This window comes from Pleurodeles waltl, chromosome 4_2, assembly GCF_031143425.1.
Source record: "Pleurodeles waltl isolate 20211129_DDA chromosome 4_2, aPleWal1.hap1.20221129, whole genome shotgun sequence".
NCBI lineage: Eukaryota > Metazoa > Chordata > Amphibia > Caudata > Salamandridae > Pleurodeles > Pleurodeles waltl.
In genome coordinates, this window is record NC_090443.1 from 482,876,689 (window position 1) to 482,899,970 (window position 23,282).

Sequence of the window (23,282 nt, forward strand, 5' to 3'; positions counted from 1 at the left end):
ATTCTTCATTAAACAGGTGGCAGTCGCTGTCCACACATTCTTTTTGCTTTCTATTACTGAAGCCGCTTATTTAGGGTGGAGGTGAGCGGCGCAGGGCACAGTGTCACAAAAGTCTCCCTCTTTTTTTTTTTTTTTTTTTTAATAAAGCTTCTTTGCTGGGTCCACCTGTTGTCTCCTTTTTCTCGGAGACCCTTTTATATCTCAGTATATAAACTGATGAAATAAAAAGAAAGAAAAAAATATATACCTCAAAACTAAGGTATCAGAACATAAAAAATCAATTAAAAAGGGAGAATAATTTGAGGGTTAATTCTACAACCTCCTCAATTATCAGTAGGGGGGAAATAACCGCGAGTAAATACACGAGAAGTCCTCGCCCCACTTCCTGCCATCAGTTTACAACTTACTTTACACAAATCAGAGCACTAGTCCTAAAGGTATCATTAATAGATTCTCATAATACATTTAGTGCCATAATGTATTGTATGTTGCCATAGGATATGCCGGGTATAATGCACTATCCCCGAATCACTGCATATGAGAGCTACCACCTACAGATACCAAGAGGATAAAAAAGCTCTTAGATCACATAGTTATAACTACGTACCTGAACATGGCAGATGTGTAGCGACTTGTATCTCAAGGCTACTAGGATTTATTTATGATGTCAAAAAAAATACGTCATGATTACTTGCATCATACTAGTTTATAGAAGAGGTGCCCTGTATTGCTACATGGGGCAAAATGTTATTGTTTCTGGGTTTTAATGAAGTGTTCGATGTTATTCCTTCACAAGCACATTTAAGCATCAAAGTCATCTGGTTGGCAAAGCAATGCTTTTCAAGCAACACCCCCTGCCAGTAAAATCATGCCTGATTGGTCAGAACTTCAACCACTCTTAAGTATGCAGCATCAAACCATAAACATCTCACTGCCAACGAGTGGCCTAGTCACAAATCCCGCAAATGAAGGATGGATGCTGCTCACTGAAGATCATGATCAGCCTAACCCACACCATCTCCTAAAGAAGCTACTTTGCTGGCAATATGTAATGCCTGTGCCCTCCTGGCTAAGAAGATTGAAGCCCTGCATGCCTACAGGGAGTGTTTAATCAACAAAAGCAGTCCAGGAGAGTCACTCAAAGATTCCTAGCCCCCCCCCCCCCCCCCCAATCACCAGAAATGGAGGACAGACGAAACTGTTGTAACACTAACTGCAAGCAGGCTATCCTTTAAACCAGCAAGCAGCTGGGCTGCAGCACGCTGTGTGAATATACATACGCGGAGTTAGGATAAAGTTAGGGTGGCTGCCATTTTGGGACTCAGCCAGTTGCAGCATTCAGGGAGGCCAAACGCAATCATGTCTGTTCACGGACGTCTGTGCCGATGACCTCAAAAGTCGTAGCAGGGACCAACCATGTTGGCCTAAACGAAGGGCTCCCCAATGAAAGATTCCCTGAATAATAAGACAGAGGGGACCCTTCTACTCCTGTGGCATCCCTGGTTAACACGAGTCCTCCGTCTGCTGTTTATGAGCACAAAACCATCACCACAATGGTGCCATACTTGAGGCCTCCTGATACTGCAAGCTGTAAACTGGTGAACGAACCATCAAGTTATCTTCTGTGCCTGCCAGAGCTCACTTTTGGAAGTGTGCCCCTTCGTGCATCACTTTTGCCACTTGGAGGTCAGGATGTAACTCAACCCCGTGCTTTTAGCCAGTCCTGGCAGCTTTCAGTGATAATGACTCCTCTGTTGACTAAACGAGCACGGAAAAAGCACTGGCAGCACAACTGTACCAAAGGGAATTACAGACCTACCGTTCAGCTTCGCTCTGGAAATGGATGATGGCGACTCCACTATAACAGTTTAACAACGTGCTCACAGCTCCTCCCCAGGCCACGGTACTCTCCCCTGTCCTTCTCCTCTTTTATTTACAATGTAAACCTAAGAGTCTGGGTGTTTTTGTATTGCAGGTGAAGCTGTGGTTGGAGACCAGTGGCATATTGGCAAGTAACACTTCTACAGCCAGGCTGACATCACTCTGCTGGCTGGGTAAAATCTTGTAGATGACCGGGGGTGGCCTGCAGGCCGCAGATTGTAGACCACTGCCCTAGATAATGCAGAATAATTAACAACCCTCCAAGTTTCTACACGAAAGCTCTTTAGTGTCTTGCAGACACTTCCCTGTGCAGAGGCCAAATGTCAGGCTTAGTCGCATTCATCTCAGTTTTGCTGAAGGATAAAGGCTCCGTCTGCAGACACTCTGCAGCTACGGGGCAAGTATTATTGCTCATATCACCAAAGGACAACTCAAACAGAGGGTTCAAACTAACAAATAAAAGGGTTAACACAACTTTGGAGAATAACTAGTAAAAGGGGTCAGGGTGAGTAAGGCAAAAATGAAAATTAATGTACATGCCAACACCAAATGTATGTCTGCCACGGACAACATAGCCATAAAGGCCCAGGCACTCTGACGGCCAGTACTCCGGCCACTGTTATAATGCCATGAACTCAAGCCTCTTACAAAGAGTTCTTGAGGAGCGATTCCAGAATAGTATGTTAGTTAGCTTTGGGAGTTTTCTTACTAATGGATACTCCATTGTCATGCAGATTCATCATCTCTGAATATGCTCCAGGTTCCAGACTGGATCTTTAAATGTTTTTTTCCACAGCTGTAGCTCCCCAGAGGCACTAGATAGTCCCAGAGCAGCTCAGCTCTTTTCATTGCTCTACTCCATCAGATATGACGACACAGTATCATAAACAACCTCACCCTGTGCGCGGACATTAGTTCTCCATCCTCCTTCCGTGCCCCTCCGAAATAAGACAAAAGTATAGGAACAGATCTACTAACTTCTAACTTGGGAGTCCAAACATGCTTTGTAAGTAAAAAATTGCTTTACTTCCTACCTCCTGTTCTCTAGCATGGACACATTTTATACAATCACATGCTTGAATTATTCCCAGTCATCAGACTTGGAACTCTTTGTAACAATGTTAATACAGCAGTGTACATTTACACTCAATAACATTGAACATAAAACTAAATGTTTTCTTCCTAGCCACGCCATCGTAAATGATGCAAACTATAGTTATATAGCATCTAGGCTGTAGACCTCTCTAATTAACTATAGCCAAATACAGGCCTGGACTCTTCTCCTGACAGACATCCAACTGCCAGACTATTCTCAGAGTTGATATCAGAAAAATTAAGCCTTATGACAAGGGAAGACAGGTGGGTTGCACATGAAAGAGTCCAATGCTGGAGAACCTGAGTTATAGTAGGCAACTTTTTTCCTTCTCTGGCATTGGATCGTTCACAGATGTACATGTCTGAATCAGAATACCAGAGCAGTACAATACAGAGTCAAATTCAAGAATGAGGCTCACAAATATGTTAAGAACAGCTTGTCCCACTGCAGTCTCTCTGCTGATTTGTAATAAATGCAGTAATGCTTAACAAAAGCATGCAATCTTCTACGGGTTGATTCTTTAAAAATGTCTCTCACAGTAATCTATTCAAACAGGTCAGTAGTCACTATGGCCTGTGTGGAATGTTCTGACTGTCATGGTCAATGAACTGGTCATTGATACATGAGCTGCCATGATAATGCTTTGCCTTTATTTAATTAACCAAAAGCCATGAGTTGTCGACCTATTCTACGGAATTCTTTCAAGCACATAGAATTTAAGACATCTCTTTATATCCAATTAATGTACGGACCTCACAGCCACTGTGCTTGGGTTTGCAAAGAACGTTGGCAACTACAATTCATGTTTCATGGGAAGAGAGATAGGAACCTTAGAAATGGAGTTTGGGTTTATTGCAAGAGTCACCTTATCCTTTGAAAAACACAAAAAGGCCCCTTTTCACGAGAGGGCTTGGAGCTCACTTGGCCTTTTTGCACACATAATGGCTAAAAATGAATGCTGACTTGCAAAGCAAATGCTAAATCAAAGCTTTGTAATTAGGTTGAAACGCTGCTTGCATTAAAGCTGATAAAGTGTTCAGCTCCCATTTTAAGCCAATTGGGTAGAGATAGTCTGAATATCCCCTTCTACTTTTTTGGAATACAATGTCAACTTGTTAGGAATTCTTCGGAATCTAGATCTTGCTGCTAGATGAACCTTTATTGACATATACAACAACCCAAATCACCCAAAAGTAAGAGAAGATAAATACTGATGTAGCGACATCGTTAGTAGATTTAATTTTTCGTTTCCAGTTTTAAGGTTTTATAACTGCCAGAGGTTTGGCTGCTTCAAATTTAGTTTACACAAAGCAGAAATGTAGCATATGGACACATTCTAAGTCTTGCTGAGCCAGTCAGTTAAATGAAGGGACTTCTGGGTTGCAGTGAAGTAGTTTTTCTCTGTTCCTTGAAAGCAGTTGCACATCTAGCTTGAATTGGTTCTCCAAGCACAACTTTGTATACCAATGATCACTTGCCCATGCCAGGGATGGAAGGATTACTTTGCCTTGTTCCCTCTTTATTCTGCAGACCACAGAATAGCACTCTGGAATTCGCTAACCTGACCGCCCTCCACCCCAGAAGGTTTATGCGCAATTGAAATTCCATCTTAGACCATATGCTTGCGAATTTCAGGGTTGTGCCTGTTGTCAAGAAGAGATGAGACTTAATTGGTTCCAGTGGCTGGCCTTTGAAAATGTTTTCTTTTTTGATCCAACACTGAAAAGTTTTTGTAAGTTGAGGAGTTATCTGAATTATGTTGTCTCAACTCCACAAATTTGTTTCCACTGCTCGTTTAGTTGCTCGAGTATCCTTCTCATATGAAGATGAGTTATTGGCGAAATGCATGATGAAATTGCACTTAGCACTGCTGTGAGTACACTTACTGAAGCTCCTTTCCTGACATTAGATATGTTGATTGACTTATTCATTTGTTGCCTCGTTCTCGAGATATGAAACACTGGTTCATTGGATGTGTATATTTTTGTTCCTAAAAATATTAAACCCTTGCATTGCAATAGGTTTGATTTCTTCTAGTTGATTGCCAGTCCTAGGTTTGAAAGCACTTTCACTGTTCAAGTCGGTTAAGTGCGGGCCTTCCCATTGACTTTTTGTTCTTATCCCGTCGCCGAACCATGGGTGAACCAATACCGCCTCTTCTCCTCAGAAAGGCTGCAATTGGAGACATGCATTTGGTAAAAACGCAAAGCACCAGCTTCAGTCCCAATGAAAGCGCCTTGAACTGATAACGACTACTATCACTCCAAACTTAAACAAAACTGCTGTGTTTCATGTAAATCGAGATACTGAAGTAGTTTTTTTTTGGGTGCATAAAACACCCAGAATGCCCTTTGATAAGTATATACAGCCATGGTATGATGGGGCCTTGGGTTGTCAGACATAGAATTGCTATATTGGGCAGCACAATTAATAGTACTAAATGATAAGCCATTTAGAAAGAGAATCAACATACATGGCTACAGCTGTAATGTAATGGATAGGCGACTGTTGTCTGAGACAACTCGTGGCACGAGGCATGGCCGAAACATGTCAATAATTAAAAAGGATTTAAGGGATAGGGTACAACTGGGATTTCAAAGATCGGGCATGCCTGGGTCATATTAAACCCTATCAGAACACAGCCAAGTGCTCGGAGTGAAGTAAAACTCAATAATAAATACCTAAAACTAAGACAAGCATTAGAGGTCTATTGGGAAGCACCTAGGTTCAATCCACTGGAAGCCAGAATAAATAAGTCCATTTTTGCGGGAAAAAGATTTAGCAAGTGTGCAGCTGTTTGATAAACAATGCCCTGGAAGGGCTAAAAAACCTATGGTTGGCTTGGGAGGCCAATGTGATCCACTTGGGGGATAATTGGATAAACCAAGCTTCGGATCATGTAATTAAAATATATGCATAGAGTCTACTTTACACTTTTGCATCTTTGGCACATGGAGAGACTTCCCTCCCCCAGTTGGTTTAGATGTGGGGTTGAAAAAGGAGGCTTCTTCCATGTATCATGGGCCTGTCGATCAGTGCATAGGTATTGGTCCACAACAATGTACACTTGTCCGCCGTTTTATAAATCCTGAACGCCTTTTGCCCTTAAACCCAGCAAAATCACTTTTGGGGAGAGGAGGCTTCCTGAGATATGCTACTTTAATAATTGGATTGAGGTTTTTGCTGCCCAAGCAAGCTACAGCTAAACACTGGCTTTCACCACAGTCCTAATCCACAAGTGAGGGGCATGGATAGATGTGTTATGGAAAAGTCAATTTGGCATGAGGATTTCCGAGACCTGGGTCACTCACTTCATTCTGTGTATATGAGACCAATAAAAAGTGGTTTAATAGTATTTACCAGGTTATAGCGAGATTGTATTTATATGCCCTTAGGAGTAAAACAAGTGTCATATATATGTGTTGCAGTTGGTTTGCTCTGGATTGAAAAATGCTGATGAAAAGATTACAAAAGAAAAAGAAAAATCAGCAGCCTTTAAGATGAAACAAAAGTGGTTTTGTATGGGTGGCTGCAGTAGAAGAAAAGGATGACTGCTGTTGCAGTATTCTCTCCTGCTTCATTATTGCTGCATCCTGTCTTAAACGTTCTTACTTATGCCTATTATCCCTCCTGGGGGTATAGGCCATCAACCAGGACTCTTCAGCCACCTCTGTCCGGAGCTTTTCTTGCAATTTGACTCTAGATGTAACCTATTTCCTTGCAGTTAGCCTTGAGGCCTTGTCGCCAGGTGTTTCCTCACCTTCCTTTTCTCAGGTCAGGACTTACCTGGTGGTGTTCAATGCTGGCTTGCATAAGGTGCGACTTATCCAGTCCCAGCACCTTTTCATGATTTCTTCAAGAGCGGGGAGATGGAAAGTCTGCTGCTATAGGTTGTTGTTGCTGATGGTGTTTGGCCAGCGGATTGGGAGGATTTTCCTTAGGCAGGTGTTGATGAAGGTCTGGACTTTATTGGGGAAGCTACTGTTGTCCTCTACGTTTCTGCTCCATACATAAGGGCCAATTTTAACTTGAATTTACAAGCCTGACCTTTATTTGCACTGTTAGGTCCTTGGAGCTCCAGATCTTCTTTAGCTGAATGAAGGCAGCCCTTGCTTTTCTGATTCTTGCCTTGACGTCAGCGTCTTTGCCGCCCGGTTAATCTATGACACTGGCCTGGTAGGTGAAGGCCTTCCAGTGCATTGCCTGCAGGAGTGACTGTAGTTGTGTTGGCAGTGTTAGCCTTCAGGATTTTGTTTTTTCCGCTGTGAATGTTGAGGCAAAGATGTGCTGAATTTGGCTGGCATCTTCTCTGTCTGTTCGCAGAGATGGGAGGATGGAATATGCAATTAGACACAGTCTGTACCAGATAAAGCGTTACTGAAGGTAAATAACTTGTTTATCTGATAGAGGCTTCTAGCCGCTGATTCCTTACCTTAGAATAGATACCAAACCAATACCTCCCCAGAGGTGGGTCTGCAAAACAATTTCACACCAAAAAGTCCTTCAGGACTGAATGGCCAAAGTGCCCTCCCAACGGACCCGACTGTCCAGGCAGTAGTGCTTAGGTAATGTGTGCAGAGAGGCCCACATTGCTATCTGGTAGATATCCAGGACCGGAACTGCGTGCGCTAACGCGGTGGATGCGCCCTGCCTCTGGTGGCATGAGCATGCAAACCCTCAGAGGGTTGAATCTTGGCCAATGCGTAGCAGATTTTGAGGCAGGTCCAATGGGAGATGGTCTCCTCTGTGCAGCCTTTCCCTTCTATGCTCCGGCATACCCACAAAGCATTGGTCGTGTTAGATGTGTCAGTTTTAGGGTGGTTTTCCCCCCAATTTGTTTACTTGCTAGACTCAATTTTTCAGGATTTTTGCTGTTGGCCTTAGGACTGCTGCCCAGTGCTAAAGTGCTTGTGCTCACTACCCAAAACACGGTATGATCTGCATATTTAATTTACTTAAAGCCCCTTGTAGAGGGGTATACCATGTACCAGGGCCTGTACATTAAATGCTACTAGTGGGCCTGCAGCATCTATTGTGCCACCCACTCAAATAGCACTTCAAAACATGCCACAGGTCTGCCATTGCAGTCTGAATTCAGTGTCCTACTACCACTTCAACTTGACTTTGAAAAAACCCGTTGCCAAACCTTAAACTCCCCTCTTATTACATAAGTCACTCCTAAGGTAGGCCTTAGGTAGCCCATGGAGCAGGGTGCTGTGTATTTCGAAAGGTACAACAAGTACTTTTACGTTTTACACGTCCTGATTATAAAAAAACTCCTAAGTTGTTTTTTCACTACTGCAAGACCTACCCCTTCCATAGGATAACACTGGGGTTTATTTATACATTTAATAAGCTGTAACTCCTAGATGAGAGGAGGTAGATATATCATGTTTGGTATCTATGAACTTGCAATGATAAACCTTCTTTAATGACAAAGAAAAATTTATCACTACAATTTTGAAAATGCCACTTTTAGAAAGTTGGCATTTTCCTACCCTTAGCCCTTTGTGTCTGCAGTCTGTCCTGGGTCACATGAGTGTGTGTAGCTCAGAGTTAGGACTTTGTGAATTCCTCCCAGGCAGTCACACAAAAGTGGGATTGGCAGAGCCTGAATGGGCCATCAACTGTCAGTGTTGGGGGAGGGGCTCCCACCATCTTGAAATCACACCTGGACCCAGCCTGAGTGAATCCTGGACCCACAACAGGTCTTAGTCAACACTTGAACCCTTCCTTGTGGTGCTACATTGCCCAGATGGCCAATTTCCAAACTTAGGACTCAGACAAAATTTGGCCAAAAAGTCCTCTGAAAACCAGGGGGACACCGGGACCAACCTGCTTGCCTATCTGCCTGAGGTGCATAGCTGGTCAGATCGACTTTGGGGCTTCTCACACGACATTCTTCACTGTAGCAGCAAATCCACTTCAGCAGCCCTTTGCCAAAGAGGTATCCAAGTCCGCTGACCGGGCCTAATCCACTTTGTGTGTCCGAACCATGCTCCATCATGGTCAGCATTAACTTTTGACTTTGCCCTGGTCTAGCACGACCAATGTTCGTGGTTGGCCATTTTCTCTTTTAAGTGCTATTTCAAACCTTTATCTTTAAAAATTCATAACTTCAGTTCTACTGATTGTATTGTTGTCCTTTTGGTGTCAAATAATTTATAAAAATGTACTCTATTGTTCTAAATTGGTTTTGGCCTTTCTTGTGTTTTCACTTTATTACTGCTGGTGTGCTGCAAAAATACTTTACACATTGTCTTTACGTTAAGACTGACAGCTTTTTGTTTCAAGCTACCCATGGTTAAACACAGGTTAATTTAGTGACTTTGTGGTTCACCCTGCAGGGGACTGTGGCTTTTGTTTGAATAGAGCTCACACCCCAGTCAACCAACAACCTAATTTCTCACAGTCCTCCGAGAACTCTTCTGTGAGGTCAAAGTAGAATGACAATGCTCTTTTTGGGCCAGACAGTGGAGTCTCTCCTCTTCTTTAGGAGCGTGGCAGAGCGAAAAAAGTAGACAAGGTTGTGGAGAGGCCTACATAATAGGGAGTGACAACTTTCAGTAGAAAGGAAGCTCTAGTTAGCAGAACCAGCTTGTCTGGGTAGATGTTTAGGTATGGAGACTTAGATGACAAAGCCTGAAGCTCATTGACCCTCCAGCAGATGTTACTGCCATCAGGAAGACCATTTTGATGGAAAGGAGCCTGAGAAGATAGTTGTGCAAGGGCTCAAATGGAGCGCACATCAGGGGCGTCTGGACTAGATTATGGTCCCACTGTGGCATGAAAAAGGGAGAAGGAGGAAACCTATGCTGCAAACCTTTTAAGAACCTATGTACAATAGGGGAGTTGAAAAGGGATGGCTGGTCAGGCAACCGCAGAAAAGCAGATACAGTAGAAAGATAACCCTTCACAGTGCCCACAGCAGAGCCCTCAGAGCAAGATAAAGAATAAATAGAAGAACTTTAGAAAGGGGGTCAACCTGTTTGTATGCTCACCATGCCACAAACTTGCTCCAATGGAAGCGCATACCATTTTGGTGGAGGGATGCCTGACTGCAAAAATAACAATGCAGACTTAGGGCTGAAGGTCAAAAACTGTCAACTGTCGCTGCTCAATCTTCTAGCAAGAAGGCAGAGCGCTGGTAGATTCGGGTGGAGAAACCTCCCCGGCTGTTGCAACAGAAAATCCTCCCGAAAGTGCAGTCTGATTGGAGGACTGTTAGCTATGCTCAACAACTCAGGGTATTAAACTCTCCAAGCCCAGTCTGAAGCCACACAGATTACTTCAAAAGCCTGGGCTCAATGACTTGGGCTCAATCGTTTCTCATCCTCTTGAGAACTCTGGGCATGGGTGCTATGGGTAGAAAAGTGAACAGGAGGGCTGAGGTCCACTCGAGATGAAAAGCATCTCCAAACCAGAGCCGCCTTGGAAACTCCAGCACACGGAAATGCAGAGACTGCGCTTTTTAAGCAGAGGTAAACCGATCTAACCAAGGCTCTCCCCCCTGCCGAAAGAGACCTTACACCCCCCCTCCCCCCCACACAATGGGAATCTCATTTGCGATTTGGTAGGCATTTTTGGCTAAGTTGATCCACCCTGGCTGTCAGAGAGCCCACCAGGTGGTGAATTACCAGGTAAAAGCCCTGACGTTCCATCCACATCCAGAGATGCAGTGCCTCTTGACAGAGTCCACAACCCACCTTGCTGCTTTTGTTGCAGTACCATATGGCGGTGGTGTTGTCCATGAACACCTGCACTATTCTTCCCTTGATGGAGCATAGAAAGGCTTTGAATGTCAACCGGATCGCCCGGAGCTCCAGAAGTTGCTGTAGAGTCCAGATTCCACCGGAGACCATAGGTCTTTGATCTCCACCTCTCACAGATAGCCAATCCATCCAAGGAGAGACGCATCTGTCACCGCTGTTACCTCTGGCTGGGGAAAGGAAAGGGGTGTACCGCTAATCCAATCGCAGTTCGTTAACCACCACAGCAGATCTTTTCCAGTTTCCTCCGAGATCTGAACCATGTCAGAAAGATTCCCCTGATGCTGCAGCAACTAGAACTTCAGGTCCTACTGCAGAGCCCGCATATGCCAGCGGGCATGTGTCATAAGCAAGATGCAAGAGGCCATGAAACCCAGCAGCAGATATCCAGGATAGAGGCTAAAACATTGGTATCATAGCCTAAAAATCCTGAACTCGCTGTTCGGGAGGTTAAGCCTGAAACTGCAGCATGTCAAGAACAGCTCAGATGAAAGGGAGCATCTGAGAGGGAGTCAGCGGTGACTTCATCTTATTTATAGTGAACCCCAGTGAGTGCAGGAGGTCCGCCGTAGTGTGGAGGTGGGAGACAACAGTCTGGGACAGCCTGTCTCCAACAGCCAGTCGGCGAAATAGGAAGACTGGTACTCCTGATCTCCGCAGATGAGCTGCAACCACTGCCATCACCTTAGTGAACAACTGAGGGGCGTTGGCAAAGGCCAAAAGGGAGCACTGAAAACTGAAAGTGCTCGTGGCCGACTGTGAACCATGGATAACACCCGTAGACTGGCAGGATCGAAATGTGGAAATGTGTTATACAAGTCAAACGCTACCATCCGGTCTCCCAGGTGTAGGGCAGACAGGACTTGAGTAAGCATGAGCATTCTGAACTTCTTGAGGAAGAAATTGAGAGGGCGCAGGTCTAGGTTAGGACGAAGGCCTCCGTCCTTCTTGGGCACCAGAAATCAGAGGCAATAGCAGCCACTGTCTACTTCTGGCGGCGGCACTCTTGCTATGGCTGTCTTGGCAAAGAGAGCTGCTCCTTCATGGCAGAGAGATGGTCCTCCATTAGCCTGTCGCAAGCAGGTAGCATGGGTGGAGGGGTAGACATGAAGGGGAGGAAGTATCTCCTCCGGACAATTAAGATTACCCATCAGTCTTCCATGACAGACCTCCAGTAGGGCAGGTGATGGCATATCCTGCCTCCTACTGGGTGCCCTTGATGGTAAAAAGGGAAGACTTTAAGAGTTAGGAGGCTGTGGCTGCCGGGGAGGTGGTGGACTGGCCTGACCTCTGGCTGCCAGACCCACTGGATCTTAAGGTACCATGTCCTCAGCCACGCAAAGGCTTGGAAGCTTGCGCACAGCGGTGACTGGGAGAGTATAGACGCAGCTGGAAGTCCCTTCCGTGGCCACAAAAGAAGCGAAAGGCGGACTGTGGTGGCAAAGGGCCATGGAAAGGCCCAAGGTCTTGGCTGTAGCCCTGCCGTCCCTAAACCCGCCAGTGCTGGATCTGCCTGGTCTCCGAAGAGAGGAAACTATCAATTGACATGTTCATAATTGATGCTTGGAAATCCAGAGAAATGCCAGTTATCCTTAACCAGGCTTCGTGCTGTAAGGCCACCATTGATTTAACCAGTGGGTTGGTAGTATCCAGTCCACATCTGATCCTAAATGCAGTTGCTTCTCTCCCATCAGCAATAGCCTGGGCGAGTATGGCTCGAGTCTCCTCCAAGACCATGGGCAGCACTTGTGCCATCGAATCCCATACAGCATGGGAGTAACGGCCCAAAAGGCAGCACACTGTGTTCACAGACCACAGCGTCAGGCTGGTGGAAGAAAATATCTTCTTCCCTAAGGTGTCCAACCTCTTGTAATTCCCTATCCAGTGGTGTGTGTCATAATTTACGTGGAAGACAGAAGCTTGGACCACCAACCTCTCAGGGTAGGGTTTTGTGCAAGGAAGTTGGGGTCCCCTTGGGAGAGCAGAGGCTGCGGGCAATCATCCTGTTCACGGGGGCCCCTGTGCTGGGCTTCCACCAGGTCCCAAGCAGGACATCTGTAAGAACTTCAATAAATGGGAGAAGCGTTTGTGAGGGGGGGTGGGTCACTCCTGGCTGAAGCACCTCAGTCAAGACGTTCATCTTGACTGTCACAGAGGGCAGGCTAAGGTCCAGGACCCTGGCCACCCTTCTCAACACCATTCCAAATGATGCTCTCGCCTCCGTAGCCACGGTAGGGGGAGAAAGCATGCCAGTATCTGGAGAGGTGTCCAGTCCGTTGGCTTCCACCAAATCCTCACTCCAGTCCATGTTTCGGTCAAAAGGCTGGTATTCTTCAGGGCCCAGCGATCCTTCCCATTCCTCCCCTAGTCCTAGCCCATAGGAATAGGGCTCATGCTGTGGCCTGGAAGGCATGGCTCCAGTTGGTGCAGGAGTTGGCATCGGGTGAACCCCTCCGGCTCAGTGTCAGAGTAGGGGATGAGAATGAGGATGGCACCTCTGATGGGCGTTAACGTTGCCAGCAGCGTCTGCATCCGGAGCAGCACCGGGGAAGGTCAAGGTGGTATGACCAGCACCAGTCCAGATCCATCTGTGGATTCAAGGGGGCCAACCGGTGCTAGGGCCGAAGCCACAGAATCAGCAGGGCCCCTCCTGAACTTGCATGGCGTGGAAGTATGCCAGCGAGAGGAGGTCACTCAAATATGAGGTGTATGGCCTCAAAACCCCAGACGATGATTGTGGGTCGCTCTGGCTCCCGGAAACTCAGGGAGGCATGGAGATGGCTCAGGCGCTGGCTCAACAGTGGAGCTAGGCCTCTAATGTCAACACCGTCTGGTCGGCCGACAGACAAGGTGGAGTCGAAGACCTCTTCGACTTACTGCTCTTCTTCTCACGGTGGGACTTACCCCGATGATCCAACGACTTCAAGTGCAACGAAGATCTTGGGCTCTGCGACCAATCCCGGGACCTTCTTTTCAACCAGGATAGAGACAGTCGCGGCAAAGCACTTCGAGCCGCCAGGAGCTTGAGGGACCGCTCCCTCAAAGCCTTCGGGCTCATCATGCGACAGTCGATGCAGATCTTCACGTCGTGGTCGCGTTCGAGGCATCGGAGAAACAAGCTGCGGGACCATCACAGACATCGAGCTGTGATTGGTGCTTAAAGGCTTGAAGCCTGCCTTCCAAGATGACCTCCACCTGCCACAGTAGGAGAAAAATTCTCTCACAAAAGCTGAAAAAATGTTAGGGAAAAAAAGTACATAATGAGTAGCTCTCTCAGGATCTGCTCTGACTGGCGGGGAAAGAAAAGATGTGATGTCAGTACACTGGGATGGCACCTATATATGTACTGTACACGTCACTTCTGGAGCAGAAAATGCCATGCTGAGCCGATCGTTGTCACCTACCGGCGCAGGAGGGTTCGGCTCATGAAAAAGTCTGGCTCAAGTCTGAAGGCTGGTGATAATTCTAAGGTAAGGAATCTGCTAGAAGTCTCCATCAGACACTATCCTACTGAAGACAGCCACCAAAAAAGGTTTTTTTCCTAGGCCACTATAATGAGGGTGGGGGGGTCCAACAGTGCCTCATTAAGTGGAAGTAACAGATCAGTAGTGGTCACTATACATTGGGGATCTCAAAGCAATTTAGATTTTACCTCCAATTCCAGCTAAGAAATCCAGAACCTCTTTCATCTTTCTAGAATAAAGGAAAAAGCAACAACGCACCTCTCTAATGCTCTGAAGAAGTATCAATGCCACTTGTATTCTGGAGGTCAACTATATAATCCTACATCAGTATACTCAGTATGCAGCTAATAGTTCGCTTTCTTGACATCATTCACAAGCAACAGGCTGATCCTCAGAAGAGGCCAATCTCTTTACAGCTGGGGGATAGTATCTGTTCTGTTATGGGCAGACAGATGCGTTGAAATATGTCAGCTCCTTTGGGCTTCAGGTAGTGTCACATGCTGATTAGGCCTGGGCGGAGTTTGTAGAGTCCTGCTATGCAAAACTCTGAAGTGCTGATAAACATAGTCGCCCTCTGAGGAGTTCTGCGAGCGACAGAGTGCGGTAAGTTGCACAAATCAAACAGATTTTTACCACTTAGAGTTTGCCCCAAGCTGTAAAATCAGCGCAAACAGTAAAACACACAGTACAAGAGGGCGCTGCTTCTTTCTGCCGCTAGAGTAGATTTTCTACTTGAGCGGCAGCTTCCTCAACATGAGCCACAGGTTTCTCAACACGAGCGGTAGCGTTGAGAAATGTACCCCGGAGGTGGTCTAGTGTGATTTTTCTAGCTGGCGCTCGCCAACCTAACATTGGTAAGTTGCGAGAGAGTAAAAACTCTGCTCCGCTGACTTTTTCGGAACTCCACACTCTGTACGGAGTGGGCAAAACTGCCGGAGTAGCAGAATTCATATCCCACCCCCAATACTGATGACACTCAAATAGTCCCCATTCCAAAGGATGCTTTCGCCACAGCAGTTTATTTCAAGAACTGTATGATAGCTATGGCCTCATGGATGAACAAAAACTGCCTTACACTCAAATGGGGGAAAAACAGGAGGTACTGATCTTTGAAAGTCTCTCACCCATTTGGAGTCAGTTGGTAGTCCGACTGCTTAAGGATACTGCCCAGACACACAAAGTCAGCTAAAAACCTAAGAGTTATTATGGACAGTGATCTGTCCTTTGACCATCAGATTATCTGCATTGCATCCACCCGCTTCTGGATCATCAGATCTTGGCCAAAGATATTTCCTTATATCCGCATAACAGCTCGAAAAAATGTGGCCCTTGCCTTAACTTCATCCAGAATGGCTTACTGCAATGCCCTCCTCTTAGAAGCTAATATGAACTCTCTAGCCAAACTCCAGCTGGTATAAAATGCAACAGCAAGGCTGGTAGAAGATATTCCTAAATAGAGGTCTGCCACCAACAGATTACGGCAACTTCACCGGCTCCAGATTCAGAAATGGGTTACCTTCAAAGCTATGTGTATTGTGCACAAAGCAATTTACAGGGTCACCCCAGAGGAGATTAAAACTATGTTCCAACCGAACAGATCGGGTAGGTCTCTCAGATCAGCATCTCTCGAATCAGCATCTCAGAATTTTGTTATCATCCCCACAGTGTGCAAGAAGAGATGTGGAGGAAAAGTGTTTTCAGTGGCTGCGGCAAAAATTTGGAACTTCCTTCCCTGTCACCTCTTCAAAATTGAACTGCACCTTCCTTTTAGGAAAACATTAAAAATCTGTTTTTTTCTTCATAACTATTACTTTATCAGGCCCTCTTGATAGTTTTTAGTCTTCCTGGGAGATAGCCCTACTACCTTGGACACACACTCAGCTCCTTGACGCATTTGGGTATAGCTGCAATCTATACATTTTTAACTTATCTATCTTATCTTTGAGAAACATCGAGGCAGTGCCAGAGAGAAAACTCAATCAGTACTGCTGGCTCCATGTGTTTCTCATTCTTGGGAGGCCTGATCTGAGGAATAGACGCAGGTGCTGCCTGCCATTACAGGGCTTGGCCGCTGCTTAAGCCTTCAGTGAGCAGCGTTGGGGAATCCAAAGTCAAAGGTTCTGCACTCACCCTCAAGGCAGCAAAAGAGCAGCCTTAAATGTCCTCAGTATGGATTACCTAAATAATGTAATCTAGGTCAACCATCTGAAGAAGGGGTGGGTCAGGGAAGCGCATCTCTAGCTCAGGTACTATTGTTGGGAAGAGGATCTCTTGTTCTTGTGCTGCACTTTGCGATGTGAAAATCTGTCCTTAGATCGTTCTTGTAAAGGTTTATCTGACATGAGCAGCAACACTTGACAGGCTGGCACCTGTTCATACGCTCTGCCTCCCTTTTCCTAATTTTTGAGGGTGCAGGAAAGCAAACTTAGCACACTTGGTAGGATTATGTGGTAAAGTGAAGCACCACATATTATCCCTATAGCGTGTCAAATGAAGAACGGCAATGCAGAAGAGGACAATGTAAACACTGACCAGTCTCATCAGTGTAGCAAAGAAGTTCATGACAAATATGTCTCGTACTCGGAACTAAAAGAAAAAAGTAATTTTTGGGAACACCGAGTGAACTCCGAATCCATGTTTGAAGGGATTAAAAATAATAATAATTAAAACGACACCAGCATAGAGAGTAGTATCTTTATTTTCCAGTACTGGAAGAGCGGAGTCAAGGCCAGAGCTACTCTCGTCTAACTGGCTATTAGAGACTGCCATGAAAAAGGTTTCTGGATTCCCTCTGTAGTCTGGAGGTTATTCAAAGAATAGCTATTTACAGGAAAAAGTGTCAAACAGAAGTCCGGACGGACTAAAATTCTCCTCATAGCACCATCACTTACCAGCCTGGGACAGGCACGTTTGCTGCACCTGGGCGCATCGTAATTCATTATTGGCCTCTCGCAGGGCATCACGTTCTAGGATTAGACGCTGCAACGAGAGGAGGGTAAGAATTGTGAATTAGAAGCTTGCTCCCAGTACTGCAGGAAGTCCAGGAAACAGCATCACATTCACTAAAGATGTCTTTGTTTCTTCTCCACAAACCTAACTAATTATTTCCACCCACTCCCACTCCCATTCACCCTCAACCACAACCAAGCTCACCTCCTTTTCCTTCTGCAAAGCCTCAAACTTCTCCCGCTGATTCAGGAATTCAAACTGCCACTTCTCAGCTTTCATGGCCTCATCTGAACGTTGCGAAAGTAGCTCCTGCACCTGCAGGCGGGAGACGAAATCACAAATGGACATTTGCACTGACTCAAATCCTACATACAACTGCAACCCCCAGACAGTGGTTCCAATACACTTCATTTGTGAGAGGCAAACCTACACCATTTTACTACAAGCAGTATGACAAGCCTGAAACAGTTCCGACAATGCATGTTCTGCCTGCAGCATGGACTGCTTCTCCAACACTGGGAGCCCGACGCAGCCCAAACCTAACCCCTAACATTCTGCAATTTTGTGTACTTATATGGAGCTCACAGTGCTGAAGACTACCAGAAGAATCAAAAGAAGAAAACCAACAAGGGGTAAAAGATGGTGGGCCACAGATGCTTATTCAGCACTTGTCTGAACTACATAAACTAAAGATTTGGGGAGTGACCGAACCAAGCACATAATGTAGCATGCAAATGGTACATTTTAGACACTCTTCTGAACTTTACACTGTAACGTTCGAGACAACAATTGATGGTAAGGGAATTCCAGGTGATGAAGGTAAGGTATGGCTTTCCCACCCACTTTTTCCCCAAATGTTTGTAATTTGACCTCAAATAGTCAGAAGGCTTTTCTAGACTTACATGTCTGGTCAGGGGTATAGCAGGAACACTCATCTAAGGTAAAAGGAAGCCCATGAGAATAAAGCTTTGTGGATAAATAAATTGATTTCTTATCTACCTGGGCAGTAATGTGGACTTTCCACAAGTGGGGCAGCATAATTTTTAGCAAGTTGTCTCTTGTTTTATCAGGCCACAAGCTAGAGACATCTCCCTAGAAATAATCAAACCGTGACATGGTGCCTGTGAGAGCAGTATAATTCTTAGTGGTGGTAGTAGAAGGCAAGATTCCCAAAACCTCTTGCTTAGATGGCTGAAAAGCCAACTTTGAATCCATATTCATTTGGGGTACCTAGATAGCTTAGTTGGACTAGAAGAAAAAAATAACTCTGAGGTACATATTGCTCTGAGAGAAGGACATGGAATAATTTCTTATTACGCAACACTTGATTTGGTACTTGCCTCAAACTGAAGCAAAGTAGTCAGATATGCCAATGTGTCTAGGCAGGGGTGTGGAATATTGTATTATTGTGAAGGGAAGATGCCACCAATTGGTACTGTAGCAGAACTGTAATCCACACAGTTCTACCCCCATGCACCTCCACCAGGACAGCTTATTCCAAGACTAATTTCCCTCACCTGTCTTTTGTGAGTCTCCAGCTGATTTCGCACAGTATTGGCCTTCCGCAGTTCCTCCTCCAGTTCACATGTCCTTTGCATGTATACAGTATTTCGCTCCTCCAGCAGCTTCACTTGCCTTCGCAGATCTCCAAGGTCCTCTAGCCTCTTCTTGTAGGAATCCACCATGGCCTCCAGCTTGCTCACCTTGTCGGAGGAGTGGCTGCAAGGTCAAGAACAGAAGATGGGAAACTTAGGGCCAACCACAGATGAAAAGAAATGCCCATAAGTCAACATCAGAGGGAAAAGGTAAACCATATTTTTCTTAACTACTAAACACAAACTCTATCTCAATTACGTAATATTGGTACCACACTAGATACTTTGGTTAGGTCACACTTAATATTTAGCAATTTTCTCCTGATCTAATTTTACTGTACAAATATTTCACCACAAAGAATGAGCTCGAAAGCAGCAGATCTTATCCTGTTTTAGAGTGCTTACTAAGATCTCTCAAGAATTAGGATCGCTGTGCCTTAAGTGCTAGAGTCACTCATCTCCTCTTCCTCAAAAATGGCAATTTCCCTTTTCATGGCCAAGCCCTTTTAAGTCTATCAAGCACAAGTTTTAGCAGAGCTTTCAGGTTTAATTATGCTACACACAGCTCTTTAGCTCAAGCATGGCACCAAATTTCGGAAACCGCGACACTGCTTGCAGATTTTTACCATATGGACACCTGGTGTACAGACTGCCTTTCCACCATCTGTTTCTGAACTTAAAATATGCAGTAATTTAACCACTCAGGCGTCTGGCTTATTCAAAACCATGGGCTCATCAAAAGTCCCCAATAAGATATATTTTCTCCCCAGAGAACGCTTTGATCACAAGCTCTCCCAACAAATGCAGTTTCTCACAAGTACGTTAGTGATCCCAGCTATTTCCCATCAGGTTCTTGAGACATCTTGTCATTATCCAAAAATACCTTCACTCAAAGTGGCCCCTATCTTCATCTAAGTCCCCTGTACCTGAAATAAGCTACCCCACCCTTGGCTTAGTCTCATGCCATAACAAGACCATTCCTCAGAACCTAGAATAGTAAAAGAGGTACACATACCTAGTGAATGGTACATCCTTTTCCTAACATGGCAAAAAAACTCTTCAACATCTTGACACAATTCCCACTACTCCTTGGAAGGAACTGCATACTCCAGTGCAGTAGCAGACTTGTTTTAAAATGCACATTTTTACTAAGGAGCCACTGTGCTCCAGACAGCATCTTAAAGTTATGTCCCCTTCCTCCTCCAAGGCCCGAGCTTCCAGCAGCTGATGTTCTCCAATAGATGCCCACAGCGCTCAAAGCTCAACACTGTTTTCTTACCGCATGATGTCCATTTCGTCCTTCAGAGACTGTGCTTCTTCGGCTAGGCTAGTCAGGTCCTCATTTCGACGCTGGAGTTCTAGGACCTCACGCTCAAGCTCATCACACCGAATGCGGTAGTCGTCCTTGCCACTCTCCAGCCTATAGGAAAAAGTTTAACAGTGGCATGATTACCAACTCTAACGGGTGTTCGTGATGAACGTGGAGCTTTCAACACTCAAAGCACCATGGGAGGCAGCAGGGTTGTCTTAAGACAGACGGAAAGGTTTGTGATCTGGATCTATGCCCTGGTGACTAAATGGGGTGAGTGAAGGTAATAGCGGAATTCTGCAATATCCATTAGGGACACAAAGCCACGACATTCATTCATTCAGAAAGAAAAAAAAAAAAAAACTATACACTGGTCGATGGACTCCATTTCACAGAAACACTCCAGCTAGTTTACTATAGTGAAAATTACTACAGGGTGGTTGATGCTTAAATATCGCACATCTGAGACGAAAAGCAAACAAAGTTCATGTAGAAGGCGTAGAGTCATGAGGAGGGTGCCACCTGGTGTAGATACCCAACCACCATGGGTATCGAAATGCACTGAACAGAGAAGGATATCCAAATGCCTCCTATGTTTCGTGCTGTAAATACAAAGTGGAGACAAAAACATTGATTTGGTATTTCTCAACATAAGGAAATAAAGAAATCTGCATCTTTCTTCATCGTGGACTTATTACTCGCAGTGCCCTGGTTGTGTTTTTGTCTCCACTTTGTAGTTTACTATAGTATATAAATCTACAGAATGCACTAATTAATAGACTCAAAAACACATTTCTATGTAGAGTTTGGCCAGGCCTATATGTGCGCATTAAACAACTATCTACAATGCAGTCTGTGAGGTGGTAATGTTCCCCTGGCTATAGGTCAGCACAGAAAGACATTCACTCCAAACTACTTCTGTAGAAAAATACTAGAAGGTGCAAAACAAATGTTTTTCTCCAGTTCACCAAGTGCTTCAGAGGAGAACATACACATGTGTAAGAGAAAATGCATTAATAAGGAGACCACTACAGCCTGAAAACTGAAGAAGTTCACTGCACGAACCTTCATGTGTAGGAGGGCATAAGAGTACTAAGAAAAATGTTATCCAAGTGGGAGGGCCGTACATAGTTTAGAGGAGTCCTCACCCCTAGCTATTGTAGCCTAAACCAGTGCATTGCTCAGAGAACTACTCGGTTTCACAAGAGAGAATGCTACTGCTAAGAGAGAAAACTCTTACTCCAGCTGTACACTATGGCACTTCTCAGACAACTACTTCAGCCCCTTACATCAGAAAAATAGACATTTCAACCCAAGCTATGGCACTACTCACACAACTACTTTAGCACTTCAATGCAACACAGAACGCATCACTACAAGATAATCATTCTATCCTAAACCACTGTGGCGTATTTGTCAAGCTTTTCCTGGTAACACACATTACATACAAATCAGACCTACCTGTATGGCAAACGTGAGGCACTGACTCTTTAAGAGTGTGTATGTGCAAGGCTTAAGGACTAGAGAACTAATGTTCTGAATGGTGAAAACAAAGTACAGAGTGTAGAAGATTGCACAACTGTTGCTAAAATATGGCAAACAAAAATAACAAACATAACGGACAGGAATCTTCCGTTCTGCTGTCCAGGGAGCAACGTGTAGCAAGTATCCGGCCTGGCATAGAACAAATCTAGGAGAATGAAGATTTAGATACATTTGCTTGCCTTTCAAATGATTCTACGACAGATGTATTGTTTGGTTTATACATTACAGATGCAAAAATACTGCACAACAACTCATCCTCCTCTCTCAATAGACAATCATTAGGGACAAGGAAACGAGCCAGAGTGCTATTAACCGACTGAAGATCCAACAGCTTCCAAAAGGTAGGCAATCCAGCTAGGGAGACTACTGAACACTCAGCCAATACAATAACTAGAAGGCTAATAGACACAAGCACTGGGGAGAGATTAGACTACTATGTTACAGTTAGTAGGGAAGTGGCACACTTATGCATGGCATGAACCTCAAAGGCCCTTGAGAGCTTGGGACCCTTAAATAAGTCACGCACACACATTTTCACCTGAATCATCCAGAGGCATTTTATAATCCATCTCAGATATGAGGAGTTTCCCCCAAACCTGCTGGAGTTTGATAAGCACTTAACAGACAGGAAGGATTGAAACTTAACATTGTTTCAGGGTAAGTTTCCCAGGTCTAATGCAAAGGGTATGGGCAGGACCACTCACAAAGCCAGGGCAAACTTGTCCAGCACCTGCCACTTACATACCACATCTAGAACTAGACTGCCTCCATACAGCAGAAACTAGAGAGATGCTCACTGAGATTTTAAGTTTATATAATCAGTTGAGACAAAACATACAACATCAAGGTACTGAGATAGTAGCAACTATTAACACAGAGACCAACTACATGTATAAAATAGATTTAGGAATGAAGCATCTAGGTACCAGACACAGAAACTTATATTTCTTGGTAATATTAAAAGTGAGGGCGAAATCTTGGCTATTTACCAAAGATATGCTGCTACATCACAAGATGGGAAACAAGTGGAGTGCGAAAAGTAATACCTCAAGTCTATGTCTCCATGCAGAGAGACAGTTTAGGGGTAAAACCGCAAAAACTACAACTAAAAAGCTAGGTCAGGAAAATATATATATATATATATATATATATATATATATATATATATATATATATATATATATATATATATATATATATATATATATATATATATTTTTTTTTTTTTTTTTTAAGGAAGCTAGAACTACAATGATCCCCAGGGGTGAGTACAAAGATCCGAGGCTTATCTAAGAAGTAGCCACAATTTTATTGTAATGATGATGAAAGGGGAGGATATACCCTGAGAAATAGGAGAAACGTAAAAGCCTCCAAGAGGTATCAATCTTCTGATGAGCACTGGTTTCATTCTTTGAGGGATGCTGGGGATAAGAAGGCACAGTCAAGCAAAGGGGCCAGTTCTTCCCAAGCTTCTCACAAAGGACAAACCTTTTAGGAAGGAAGAGGAGACATCCAAGGCTCAGGGTTGTCAAAATCACCTTTTCAGAAGAAAACAATAGCTGTAGGAAGAAAATAGGATGCTTCACAGAAAGTTCGACTGAGGAACAAAACATGGGCAGTGGCAGTGCTAGACAGAGAAGCTGAAATAACCATAGCCCACTAGAAACTCAAACT

The 23,282-nt window shown here is 44.6% G+C and overlaps 1 protein-coding gene across 2 annotated transcripts in view; it reads right to left on the reverse strand.

Annotated features, from left to right (window-relative positions):
• Window positions 1–23,282, reverse strand: part of HOOK2 (hook microtubule tethering protein 2) — a 223,062-nt gene that overhangs the window by 89,381 nt on the left and 110,399 nt on the right. For both annotated transcript variants that reach the window (XM_069231854.1, XM_069231853.1), the window contains 4 exons: window positions 20,034–20,174; window positions 18,677–18,878; window positions 17,364–17,474; window positions 17,102–17,189 (listed from right to left, as the gene is read on the reverse strand). In XM_069231854.1, coding sequence (XP_069087955.1) covers window positions 17,102–17,189; window positions 17,364–17,474; window positions 18,677–18,878; window positions 20,034–20,174 — 542 coding nt within the window. The remainder of the gene's footprint in view (window positions 1–17,101; window positions 17,190–17,363; window positions 17,475–18,676; window positions 18,879–20,033; window positions 20,175–23,282) is intronic.